The 13,150-nt window shown below is 55.9% G+C and overlaps 2 protein-coding genes and 1 long non-coding RNA gene across 6 annotated transcripts in view; 1 reads left to right on the top strand and 2 right to left on the bottom strand.

The window, feature by feature from the left end:
- Nucleotides 1-13,150, top strand: part of LOC118521226 (uncharacterized) — a 66,072-nt gene that overhangs the window by 49,222 nt on the left and 3,700 nt on the right. The window lies entirely within an intron of this gene.
- On the bottom strand, nt 755-2,925 carry TLX3 (T cell leukemia homeobox 3). Its single transcript, XM_036069614.1, has 3 exons — nt 2,505-2,925; nt 1,908-2,151; nt 755-965 (listed from the first exon to the last, which is right to left on the bottom strand). The coding sequence occupies exons 1-3, from the start codon at nt 2,923-2,925 to the stop codon at nt 755-757; spliced, it is 876 nt and encodes a 291-aa protein (XP_035925507.1).
- The window catches only part of RANBP17 (RAN binding protein 17), a 321,688-nt gene continuing 321,003 nt past the window's right edge, over nt 12,466-13,150 (bottom strand). For all 4 annotated transcript variants that reach the window (XM_078066864.1, XM_078066861.1, XM_078066863.1 and 1 more), the window contains one exon: nt 12,466-12,887. In XM_078066864.1, coding sequence (XP_077922990.1) covers nt 12,791-12,887 — 97 coding nt within the window. In that variant the 3' untranslated portion in view covers nt 12,466-12,790. The remainder of the gene's footprint in view (nt 12,888-13,150) is intronic.

Here is a 13,150-nt window from a genome sequence, read left to right as displayed (position 1 = left end):
CGCCGGCACCCAAACTGCCAGCGGCCGGCACGCACTGACCTGCACGGCGGATCCTCCCCGGGGCCCCGGGCCGGGGTTGGAGCTGAGGCGAAAAGCGACGAAGCTTGGAGAGGTGGACGCGCCCCCGTACACTGCGGCTCGGCCTCTACCGCCGATGGGGTGGGGCGCAGGGCCGGGCTCGCCGAGCATTATTGGAACGAAAACGAAATAAAAGCGGCGTTAAGTGAAATAGCTAACTTTTTTATTAAATAAAACGACTTAAATAAAAGGAACGGAAAAGGAGAGGAGTGGGCCCAGCCTAAACGCAGGGTGCCCCAGCCCTGGCGCTCCCCCCAGCCACCTGGTCGGCCGCCCCTCCTCCAGCGGCCCCCGCGGGGGAAGCAGGTGGCCGGTTTCTAAAGAAAAAAGCCAAAACTTTTATTATTTACACGTTTGGGCAAAAGTACAAAGTATAATACAGGCGCCCGGCCCGGGGGGTGCGGGCGAGGGGCGGAGAAACGTAAGGCGCTTTCTTTGTCAGGCCCGGGCCTGGGGCGGGACTGGGCGCGGGGCGGGGGCTCGGATTGTGCAGCCGCGCGGAGCCCGGGCCCAGCCCCCCTCCGCGGCCGGCGGGGATGCGGCCGCGCCCCGGGGCCTACTCGAGCTCGGAGGCCCCTGTCCCTCTCGGCCTCGGGTCCCCCCCAGCCCGGCTGGGGGCCCGGGGCGCCCCGCCGGGTGGGGGCGGCGATCCTTGGCGACTGTGCGCGCTGGTGGCTCACACCAGAGAGGTGACGGCGGGGACCTTGGAGCTGTCCTCCTCCCAGGGCTGCAGATTCTGCAGAGCAAAGAGCGACGAGTTGTGCAGACAGAGAGGGTCGGGCTGGATGGAGTCGTTGAGGCTCTTTTGGAAGGCGTCGTGTTGCAGCTGCAGCATGAGCCGGCTCGCCTGCTGCCGCTCCGCCTCCCGCTCCTCCGCCGTCTGCCGCCTGCACCGGGGGAGGGAGAGGGACAGCACCGTCATGCACCCGGCACTGCGGGGCTGCCGGCGGGGCCCCAGCCCTCCCGGGAGCGGAGGCCAGCCGGGAGCCTCGAGGCGCAGGACCCGTCTGCACCCCTGCTGGCGCTGTGCGCCCGAGGCCCGCGCGTCCGGGGAGTGGGTTGGCATCGTTTGTTTTTGTTGTGTGTCGGGCGGTCGCGGGGAGGGGACTCAGCCCGCTGCCCACCTGCACGTCCGGGTATTGTGGCTTCGCCAACAACAAAGATGTTTCTTTTGCGGGATAACAAGGACAGGGCGTGTGTGTAACTGACTCGGCCCTGCGGACAGTCGGGTCGCTAGGGTCCGCGGGTGGGAGGGCTGGCTCTGCAACTGCCCGCGCCGTGTCCCTGGGCCGGGTCAGCCTCATCCAGTTCTCCCAGGCCCTTCTCGAACCTCTCTTCCAAAACGCGATCGCTTCGCCGTTCACGGGTTGGATGGAAATAGGGATCGGATAAAAACGGGGCTGGAGTCAGGATGAGGAGCCAGAGGGGGAACATGGAGCCTGCGCGGACTGTCGGAACTCCCAGAGGGCAAGCTGGAGGGATTAGGGGAGTGCGAGAGACCCCGGGGTGGGGGGGTGGCGCGGCTGCTGGTGGAGGTGCAGGTGAGAGGAAACCGAAAGGGCTCAGAGACGGAAGAAAACACGGAGAGTTGGAGAGGCGCACGAGAGCGACACAGGGATGAGAATGGAGGAGAAGCCGAGGCGCGGGAGAGGAGAGAGAAACGCAGGCCGGCGGGAAGGAGAGAAGGGAGATAAAATTTGGGAAGGAGCGTGGGAGGCGCAGCCCTGGGAGGGCGGGTAGCGGGTAGCACAGAATGGGGAGAGCGCGAGGCTGCGGCGCGGGGCGGGTGAAGGGCGGATGCAAGATGGGCCGAGCCGGGCCTCTCTCACCGCCACTTGGTCCTCCGGTTTTGGAACCAGGTCTTGACCTGCGCGTCCGTCATTTTGAGGGACTTAGCGAGCGCCGCCCTCTCGGCCGAGGCCAGGTACTTCTGGCGGTGGAAGCGCTTTTCCAGCTCGCAGATCTGCACCCGAGAAAAGGACGTGCGCGGCTTCTTACGCTTGGGCGGCGTCCTGTTCTGGTAGGGGTGGCCGATGCGCCGGGTCACGGTGAAGGGCGTGAGGGCCGCCGCCGCTGCGGAGACACACGAGGCCCCCTGAAGCCCGACCCGGCTCCACTGCCGTTCAGGCCCCATGCGGACCCCGTGCCGCCCGGTGGGGCGCAGAGTGCTCCGCTATTTCGTTGGTCCCTCGCGTCCCCAGCGGCACCAAGCCGGGCGGGAGTTACCCCCTCTTCCCCTGGGCGTAGGCTTATTTCCCCGAAACTCCCTGATTTTCCTCCCCCTGTGGTTGCCCGGGGCCCCGGGCGCTGAGGCCTCCAACGCGCTTGGGCCTCCGGAATCGTTTCCCAGAGTGGAGCACCTAGGGCGCGGCGCCTCTGGCCCCGGGAGGGCCGAGGCCCGGTGCCTGTTCGCTGGCCCTGCTCACCTGTGAAGCGGTCTTTCACGAAGCGGCGGCTGCTCTCCATCCAGGGGAAATTGAGGCCGCCCAGGCTGGAGACCGTGGGCACGGAGGGCATGGCGGGCAGCGCGCTAGGCAGAGGCGGTGGCACAGCCCCGGGCAGCGGCCTGTGCGCTGGCACTCGGATCACGCCGGCGGGCGCCAGGCTCAGGTTGACACTGTAAGATCCCGGGTCCTCGAAGGGCGCGCCCAGGCCGGCAAAGGAGGCGGGTAGAGACGGGTATGTGGCGCCCGGACGGCCCCCGGGGGGCCCTCCCAGGTAGCTGGCGCCGTCGGGGCCCCGCGGGGCTGGTGCGCTGTCCTGGTCCGGGCTGTTGAGGATCTGGTCGATGCCGAAGCTGATGGGCTCGTGCGGGTGCGGGGTCTGCGCGCTGGCGGGCGCCTCCATCCTGGGCGGGCGGAAGGGCTGGGCTGGGCTGGGCGGGGAGGCGGCTGGGTCCCTGTTACGGCGCGGCCATGGAGCGCCCGGCGCCTCTCGTTGCACTGAAACTTTGCCAAGAGTGCGCGGGCCCGACAGGCTCTGTGTCATCTTTCTTGAACCGAACCTGGAGTTTCCGCTGCTAATTCCTCTCCCGCCGCAGCCATTGGCTGCGATCAACAAGCCTCTCTCCTCCCATTGGCTCCCGGCTTTCAATAAAGGCCTAATTCATGGAAATAGGAGCTTAGGGACTGTTCCAAGGTGACATCATTTTAACAAACGAACAATAGGTCAAATTTATTAGCCGGGATAATGGGCGGCGGATATTAGCGCCCGAACCGCAGCCTCCCAAACCCGAAATCTAACGAAGCTGCAATTAGCAGACGCTCCCCGCTCCTCCCGGCCGGGGCCGCTATCCGGCCACAGCGCGGGGCGGGCCAGGGTGCTCTGCTGGTAAGATTGTCGTTTGCGGAGGGGGGTTTCGTTTTCTTCCAAATTTTTTCATCTGGGCAAAAACCAAACCATGTGAATCCTTTCAATTGCAATGGAGTTGCAAGCCCGGAACGACCCTGTGGAATCCGCGGAAGCCTCTTGGACCCTCCACCGGCACGGGAGCAACGAAAGGAGCGCACCACCCGGCGCAAGCTCCGCGCTCCCAGCGCGCGGGGTGAGGGGAGCACTGCAGCATGCTCCGCGCTCCCGAGGACACCGACCCGCGTGGGGAGAATTCGCCCCCGCCCGGGCCACTTTGGAGACACTCCCTGGCCCCCGCCAGGCGGACCGAGGTGTGACTCGCAGGTGCCCACGCGTGCCGGGCCCGGCTGGTCTAGGGACCCAGGGTCGCCCGGTGGGGAGCGGGGCTCCAGGCCCTCGAAATTCGTTGCAGGATGGACGGGGACTGTGGTCGCGAGTGGGAACCCGCCCATGGCACGGCAGGTGTGGGGACCTGGGGTACCCGAGGGGCGAGGCGCGGGGGCGGCTCATCTTTCGAGCAAAGAGCGGGATTTCTTTGGGTAACGGGAGCAGCGAGTCCCTCCCGCTGCAGGCCAGCCTGGGCGCTGGGACCACTCCCTCCCTGCTCCGCTCACGCCCTCAGGGACTGTCGAGGCCGGCGAGGGGCACCGTGGACAGGACAGGACAGGACCGCACGCTGGGCGGTCACCCCAGCGCCAGCCTCGGCTGTCTACCCTGGAGGGAGACAACAGAATCGTTGTCTACCCACGAATTCTAACATCATTAGGTGCAAACTGACTGCTGCACACCTGGCCAGGCCCCTCTCACTCTCACCCTGTCTTGGGGATGTGGTGAGAGCTTGGAGATACGGTTACCCAGAACTGAGTGTTCACATTTGGGTTGGTCACTTTCTAGCTCGGTGACCTTGAGCAAGTGACTTCCTATGTTTAGGCTTTGGTTTTCTTGTTTGTAAAATGGGCAATGCGTGCATTGCGGGATTGTCAGTAAGCCTTGAATGAGATACTAAGAGAACGCAGGGCTTAGGGCCTGACACATAGTAGGCCCTGAGCAGCTGGGCTGCCCTCCCACCCCCACCCCCAAGGGGATGGTTGACGTATTATTCTGATGATTCTTGTTTATTTATTTGCAGTTTTATATTATTTGCAGAGTCTCAGTATCTTGAAGAAAAAAATGTATTTGTCTATCAGTGGGATCAGTCCCAGAGGACCCGGAAGGGCAGGAGAGAGCATGTTGGGGCTTCTTCCTAATAATCTGCCCCCAATGACCAAGAGGCCTCAGGATTTGCAATCTTAAGGCCCGCGTTCCTGAGTCAGGTCACCGTCCTGCTGTGTGACCCTGGGCAAGTCGCTGGCTCTTGCTGGGTGGGGAGAATGAGGCTACTGGAGAATGAAGGGTGAGGAGGGAGGGTGCCCGGCCCCGGGCCCGGGGTGAGCCCTCCTTTGCTCCCTTGGGGATCCAAGGACCTTCAAATGGAGCCGACGTCATTGCTTCCATGCTAGGGGCCTCCTGCTTCTAAATCAGACTCTGCCACTGGTAGTCTGGGGCTGTTTGGTCCCTCATTGCCTCTCCTGGAGCCTCCTTTTCCTTATTTGTAAAACAGGAAGGGTAATAGCTATCCCCAGGGTGGCTGTGAGAAGTAAATGAGATAAGGTTTGTGGACAAGCCTGCGAGAAACCGGATTATATAATAATAACTTTAAAGACAACAGTAGAAGCTCGGTGGGTTGAGAACTTAGTGTGTGCTGGGCAGGGGGCTGAGCACGTACTTAGTCCTCACAACAACCCCGTGAGGAAAGGCTGTTATTGATCCCATTTTTTACCTGATGAGGGCACTTTGGGTCAGAGAGTTCACGCGGCTCTCAGCCCCCCTCTCCAGGGCCAGGTAGGCGCCTGACCAGCTCTATCAATTTCCCTTCTGGCTTCTCAAGCCCGGGGTTACAGGCCTGTCCTCCCCACTTCCCGGCTTTGTTAAATTGGGATGACAAGGCGCACCCCACAGAGGTATGTGGGCATAGAATTAAGGAGAAGTGGGTGGTGTGGCCAGCACTGCCCCGAGGGCACACACGATGAGTGGTCCAGTGCGTGAGGAGCAGATTCTGACCTCTGTTTACCAGCTGTGGGCTTGGGGAATCGCTCATCCTTTTTGTGCCTCAGTTGCTAGTCTTGTAAAGCAACAGCACCAACGTCGTGGGATTAAATGAGCCCGTCCGGTGAAAGCACCCAGCAGTGCCAGGCATGGGACAGAACTCGGCCTTAACCCCCCCCCCCCACCCCGGGTCCCAGCTTTCTGAGATGCCTGGTTTCACCATCTTCCAGCAGTAGGCGCCTTGGGCCACTGATCACAAACCCCTCTTTTCCAGCCCAGACAGAGCGGAGCTGTTAGTCAGCCCAGGAAGGGGCGTAAATGGGGGCAGATAGTAGTCCCTGGGACAGGGGTTCTCAAAGTATATGCCTGGACCAGCAGCAGCAACAGCACCCGGGAATTTGTTAGAAATGCAAATTCTTGGACCCTAGCCCAGACTTCCTGAATCTGAAACTCCAGGGTAGGGCTAGGCAATCTGCTTTCACAAGCCCTCCAGGTGATTCTGATGATCGCTCACATTTGGCAGCCGGTGCCCAGAAGAATGTCCGTCTCATCCAAGTTTTCAAATTCATTGTTACAATGTTGTGGGAAGATGCTCTCATAGTTCCAAACTCTCCTGCGAATCTGAGCTAATGTCCTCTGCTCTTTATTCTCAGTGTTACTCAGCTGTGCCTTCTCTTATCATATTTACCAAAGGTTTGTCTATTTTATGGGTCTTAAAGAGAAGACTTTTAGTTCCTTCTTTTTTATGCCATCTCTTTGAGGAATGTTTTATTTTTATTAATTATTTTCCTCTTGGTTTGTTGAGGTGAAAATTTAGTTAATATTTATCAATATTTCTTGTTTTTTTATAAATATATTTAAGGTCATACATTTACCTCTAAGCCCTTTTTGCCCAAATGCATTTTGATGCGCATTTGGTGTTCCTGAGATTGTAATTTTTTGCTGTCCCTTCCTGCCTGCTATCAACTGAACAGTGACAGACACACACGCACACGCACCAGAAGGGAGATCAGAAAATAAAAATTCTAAGATCTCGCGGTCGTGGGGGCCAGAAAGATTTCCAGGATGCGACGCATCGTCCATTTTTCCCCATGGAGAAGCTGGGAGGAAGGGAAGAACTGCTGGAGGCCTTGCTGGGAGACATAGACGAGAGAGGGGTGGCTTCAGGGATGGGAGACAGGATGTTGGAATTCCCAACTGCCCATGGGCAGGAGGCCGGCTTAGTTCAGTCTCGCTCTGCCACCGACCTCTTCTGTGAGTTGGACTCCATTTCCCTACCTATGAAATGGGGAAGAGACTGAATCGGGGCTCGTACACATGTTTGGGTCCGTAATCCTATTTGAAAGATTGATGAAAGTACGGAGGACTACCTCCATAGACAAAGACACAAACACATAATTTGGCACATGTACTGTGACGCAGGCTGCTTACCTGTCCACCTTCCATTCTTGGTTCGCACACCCTAGTAGAAGTCTCTAGGGGCACTGGCAGTTCTCAGGAGGGAAGGCTCCAAACACACCTGCCCAAATGTCTTCACTCATTCATCCACTTATTCAACACCTATGTGCTGAGCACTTACGCACATTTCTGGACCATGTCCCAACTTTGGGCTTCAATTTCCCCATCTGATAGTGGGAGTAAGGCAGTTTAAGCTCTTCATTGCTGCCTTCCCACGATGGGGATACTAGGGGAAGAACCTTTCAGAGGGGGCCTTCAAGGGCCCAAGATTCTGCCAGCTGGAGGAAGGCAGAGGCCACCTGGTACTGTGTGCTCTTTGTGCCTCCCCAGCACAGGTCGTGAGACTCGAAGGACGGTCGGCTTAGGGAAGTGAAGTCCAGGGGCATGCAGCTGGGAAGGCTGGAGCTGGGATCTGAACCCAGGACTGTCTTGACTCCAGAGCCCATGCTTTTCCCTTTACCCCATACTCCCATTTCTACTCTGGGAGCAGGTAGTAAGGCTCCAAGGCACAGGACTGAGTGGGGAGGGGAAATCCATGGAGGAGCTGGGGGAAGGAGCTCAGGAGCAGGGGTGAGGGCTGGCCATGGAGGGGCTCACTTCTGTCCCCTCCCCCCCACAACCCCCACTGGCCTGAGAGTTCCTTCAGGACAGAACAGTGTTGGCAGCATTTGATTCCATGTCTTGGGGCTGGGGCCATTGGAGGATCATCATGAGAGTTTGTGGTGCTTAACTGAAGAGCACACAGCAAGGTCAGACAAGTGGAGAGGAAAAGGGATCCGAGTTCGTCCAGTTCTGTGCACAGTCCAGCACCCTCCAAAGCAGTCCCCCTCCCCTGTCACTCTCCATCCCTGTTTATTTTCATCATTGCTTCCATCACCTGCGGGACCCCTCTTATTTATCCTGCTCAGCAGCTCTCTGAAGGCAGAGACTTTGTCTCATTCACGGCTTTATCTATGGAGCAATGAATGACTCCCAGGATCTTTGTGCTGAGTCCAACCGGGGCCCTGGCCTGGAGGAGGGCCCAGCCTGGCAGGGTGGCCGGCAGCCACATGAAGACGCTGGCCGTGGGGCTGGGGGTAGGACAGAGGGTGCGTGCGAGACAGGAAGGGAGAGGGGCTGCTGGAGGCTGCGGAGGGGCGTGTGGGCAGGGACCGTGGGCAGATGGCTGCATGTGCAGGGGGGCAGGGACTGGCCAGTGCCCTCAGGTGCAGGGGGGCGAGGACGGGGGGCGAGGACGGGCACCGAGGACAGCCCTGTGCGGGGGCCTTCTGAGGTACCCCCACCCCTGACCTCATGCCCTGCTCTTTCCCTCCACCGCCCAGCAGCCATTTTCTCCATTTCATCTTCTACAACTTTCCTCTCTTCCTGACAGATTTCTCTAGTAAATTTGACTTCGTTTCAACACTTTGGTTGGGCAAATTACATTAAGATGGATGTTGCAGGTACCCTTTATGGTTTATTTATCGTGATACTGTTTGTATCTCACGCTTATAAATAACTTATGTTATAGCTTTTGTTTGTGGAAATGTAACTTACATATTTTATTACGCTTTCTGTAAACCTCAAAAAGAATCTTGTCAAGGAAGCGCTCTTATCAGCAATCCAAACTATGGGACGTAAAAACCGACACCACCATTATTTTTTAATATGCCAAGGAGGCAGGTTACTCTTGCTGTAGTTTGAAAGGTTTGCTGTCATCGTAAACTTGCACCTCAATAAAACATTAAAAGGTCTCAAGAATGATTTTATAAAGTTCAGGGAGGAGGATGAATCGGTGGCAGAAGCCATCGACCCAGCACTCAAGGAGCCCAGGTGTTGGACTGGCCTTTCTCTGAGAGTGTCCAGCTTCAGTTGGGGGTCGTGGAGGGTTCCGGGTCACCTCCCCACCCACTGTCCCTGGAGCCCCGTGGTGAAGTACCCAGCTTCAGGGGTGAGAGAGGAAAAGAAGCATGAGTTCTGGAGTCCGGCTGACCTGACTTTGAATCCCGGCTTGTCCACTTTTTAGCTTTGTGGCCTTGGGTTAGTCTTTCAGCCTCAGTGTTCTCATCTCTAAAACGGGGATACTACTGCTTACTTGACATTCTTATTGGGAAACATTAGATTTAAATGAGATGCTCAGGGGGTGCTCGATAAATCATATAGTGACTGTTACTATTTAACTTTCGCCTTGAAGCTGTTACTTTCTCCCTTTCTACTCACCTTGCTCTCCTCTCCAGATGCTCTTTCCCTCCTCACTGTATGGAGCTGAGTTCTCCCAGATGCTACCGCCCCCCAACCGCTGGACTAGCCTCCATCTAGATAGGGTTCCCCTATGCCAGATTTTTCACTTTCGCCAATTTCTCTCAACCAGACTATCCTATTTGTTCTCATGCTCAACTCTCTGTTGGTGGGTAACTAATTGTCAAGGGTCTCAGTTGGTGGCTATACGCCAGGCCTGTTTTGCATGCTGAAAGAGACCTCCAGTACCATAACCCAACAGCACTTCCAGGTTGGCAGGGCCAGTGGAAGCAAGTCTGGGGAGTCTAGGGGCTGAGAGGGCTTTTCTGGGCAGTTGGGAATCATCACATGGTGCAGGGACATCACGCTCCCTCATCTTTACCCCCCCCCCCAAGAGAAGCCTGAATGGAAAGCCCAGAAAAATGGAAACATCTAGAACACAAGCAGGATACAGCTTTCTCAGGGTCAGGTTCTTAAGTCAGTGTGGAATGCAAACATTGAGCAAAGTCAAAACACCTTCACACTGTTTCTTGCTCGAGTATCAGCTGGGGCAGTTGGCTAGATTTAGAGGCCCCCACCCCGCCGCCGGCATGTTTGCACAGCAGACTCCTCTGGAGAACGAGGTGCCCCAGCCTGGCTCGCACCTCCTGCCTCACCCTCACCCTGGCCCCACAGAGCTGCCCGCACTGTTCATTTCTTTCTGTTGCTGAATGTGTTACATACACTTGTGATCGCATTCGAGCACATAACAGATCCACCTGGTTCTCTTTTGCGTAGATTCCACAGTTTGGGCGTCTCTCCGGAGAACTTTTTGCCCAGGAGTCCCCACTATCCCTTCCTGGGACAGGTTGTGGGTGGGGGCGCGGTTCCCACACAGCTTCTGTTGGGGGCGGAACGTGCAGTATAATGTGCTGTTGAAACATCCCAGCTTCCCTACCCCCTTTTCATCCTTAGGGCACAGAATGGAACTTAGCCCTCCAAAGAAAATCAGGATTCCTTTCCAGGTGTCTAGGGAGAAACGGGTAGCCAAACTCAACCTCTCCAGCAAAGACTGGATAGAGAGCTGCGGCAGGCATCTTTGAAAATGGCTTCCGCAGATCCCTGCCGCCGGGTATTCATGCCCTTGTGTAACCCCTCCCCTCGGGTGTGGGCTGGTCCCGGTGAGTTACTTCTCACAGAATACAGCAGAAGCGATGGGATGCCCCCTTTGAGATTAGCTAAGAGGCTGGACTTCCAGACTGCAGCACTGTCTCTTCTCTCTTTTGCTCGCTCTGACGAAGCAAGATGCCATGTTGTGTGCTGCCCTATGGAGAGGCCCATTGGGCAAGGCACTGAGGCTCTCAGCCCGCCAGTCCCACGTGGAACTGACTCCTAACTGCGAGTGAGCGTGGCAGCAAGTCCTTCCCCAGCTGAGCCCTGGCCAACAATACTGACGGCAGTCTGTGAGAGACCCTCAAGCAGATGGCCCAGCTGCAGATTTCTGACCCTCAGAAACTGTGAGAGAATCAATGCTGTTCTAAGCCACCACATTTTGGGGTAATTTGTTATGTAGCAACAGGGTTCAGAAAAACAAATAGAAGTGGATGTAAATATTAACTGGTTTCAACTCACCGTTCTGAAATACAGGTCTCCTTGGAAGAAACCAGGAATTGCTTTGAGGTGAGAGAGACATGGGTTCGGATATCACCTGTGTGGCCTGGGCAAGCTATGTGCCACCTTTGGGCCTTCGTGTCCTCATCTAAAGAGTGGGAGTAATGCTGTCTCCCTTCGCAGGGCTCTTGTGAGGACCGAGGGAGAGAACATAAGTAAGGGGCATGGCCGGTGTTGTTAAGTGTGTGCTGTGTTTGCTCTCAGCTGGCGTGCGGCCTCGCAGTGCGCTCTGGAACTGCCCCCCCACCACCCACGACAACGAGCAGGCTGCAGTCGGCGGTGGGGGCAGGCCTGACAAGTCCTCCTGTGGGAGCAGCTCTCCAAGGCCAAGGTTGATGGAGCCTTCCCTGGCTGGGGTGAAACCACCAGGTGACCTTCGGCAGTGTGGCAAAGAAAAGCAAGGGCACACTGTTATTTTCTTGTGAGCGTTTCAACGCAGACAGGGTGATGCTTTTGTAAAGGAGTGTCAGAATGGGGTAGGCCATCTAAAGCATTTTTGTGGGATGAGAAACAAATTCTCATGTCAGACTTCTTCCAAAAGTTATGTTTTATAAAGTTTAAAGTTTGCCTTCTCAAGGAAAATCACATTTCCCATTGCTAATGAAGTAGAGCGTAAGGCCAAGGCTTGCTTATCCACGGAATACCAGAAGCAACCCTCTCTGTGACACACATTTCCCCGATTTCCTGGCCTCACGTACAGAAGAGAAACATTTTGAGATAAACTTGGGTGACTTTGCTTTGATGTGACAAGCCCGTTGCTAAACTCAACTATCAAGAAAGGTTTCAAGAAACACTAGTCTGGGAAACGTGACTATAACAGGAGCCTGTGGATTTACTTCTTCACCAGTCAGGCCAACGTTTCATGTCTTATTAGCAATAAAGGGCACAATATTTACTACAAGCCTGAACCATGAGGACAGAGCAGTGAGATACAAAAGCCGTATGACAGGGGCAGTCTCAAATTAATAGCCTAGTTACGCTCTACCACAAACTGGAAAGGCCTCCTTCATTCACGTCCTGGGGTTTGGGTTAAGTTACAACCCCCACGGTAGTAAGAGTTTTTGTGAAGGGATGGAAACCAGCTGTTCTTCGTCCTCTGAAAATCTGAACTTTAGCACCTAGCACTGTTTTGCGTGGTCCCAGGAGGCGGGGCCGCTTCGAATATATATTATAACTAGGCACCTTGATAGATGGAGGCGGAAGGACTGGGTGCCGCCCCGCCCAGCGCCTCTTGCAGGGGCTGCCTGACTGCAGAAGGAGGGAATAGCTCTGCAGCTGGTAACTGCACGGCTTAATCCTTCTAGACTGAACCACTTCAGATTTATGCCAGTGAAAAGCAAACGTTGTTTGTAAGTCATTTAATTGTGTTACTGTCTCTCAACTTTATCAGATGCTGCTGAGGCCAGGAGGGCTGTGCGCAGTCCTGTGGGATGCTCTGGAGTGCTCCCAGGCTTGTTCTAAAGGCCCACAGCTCAGAGACCCCAACGCTGCCTCTTCCAGACTCGTAACAAACTACTAATTTAACGGGTTCAAATGGTATTTGTCTCAACTCAGGATCCACGTTGAAGGCTGTAGCTCTAAGACATTCACCACCTTGATTACAGAGTACCATTAACTAGTACAGGCTTAGGTTCAAACCTGGTTTATTAAGTTCTTTGGTTAAATATTGTTTCTACACCCTTTTGGAGCATTGTAAGAACAAAGATAATGGTATTTTATAGAAAGACTGAAAACCCATCTTTTGCTTTCTCAGAGCAAAGATTGAATTTACATTGTTTGTGCACTATTATAAATTCTTATAATTAGGCCAGACTTATAAAAAGGTAGAGATTTTGTTGTTGTTCGTTTTGAAAAATAGATTCTCCTGGGCTAGCCAACATCACTGTCCTGGGACCCAGACGCACAAGAGTCTCTCGGTAAAGGCTGCTCGGCACATGGTCGGGGGAGGCGGTCAGCTCATCATGTCCAGACTGCACGGCTCGGTGCTGCCGTCGCTGCGCAGGGCCTCTGCCACGTCTCTTCTGAAGACGGACAGGTTCTGGGTGAACCTGGGGAAAAAGGAAGAAAGGCGGGGGGCAGTGGCAAGGCCGAGGTGGTGTGAGCCTCTGGATGATAAAGCCACTGCGGAGCTCAGGACCTTGGAGAGAGCCCCAGATCCTGGCCCAGCTCCCGCCTCCCTCCCGCCTCCCACCTCCACTGCCCCACGACTGTTCTGCCACCAACACCCCCACCCTCCTTCCCCTCCCGGAAAACAAGGCTTACCACCAGATACACCTGGACCATTGTGAGGGGCACATTTGGTGGGTGTACT

This window comes from Halichoerus grypus, chromosome 2, assembly GCF_964656455.1.
Source record: "Halichoerus grypus chromosome 2, mHalGry1.hap1.1, whole genome shotgun sequence".
NCBI lineage: Eukaryota > Metazoa > Chordata > Mammalia > Carnivora > Phocidae > Halichoerus > Halichoerus grypus.
Note: the sequence above shows the minus strand (reverse complement) of the source record. Positions and strands in the feature narration are given on the sequence as shown.

Bases quoted from the DNA above. Each gene is read 5' to 3' on its own strand.
- TLX3 (XM_036069614.1), bottom strand. From the start codon at position 2,925: ATGGAGGCGCCCGCCAGCGCGCAGACCCCGCACCCGCACGAGCCCATC. The intron at 2,152-2,504 runs GTGAGCAGGGCC...GTGTCTCCGCAG, and splicing joins CGTGAAAGACCGCTTCACAG to CGGCGGCGGCCCTCACGCCC. The intron at 966-1,907 runs GTGAGAGAGGCC...CCCCCGGTGCAG, and splicing joins AACCGGAGGACCAAGTGGCG to GCGGCAGACGGCGGAGGAGC.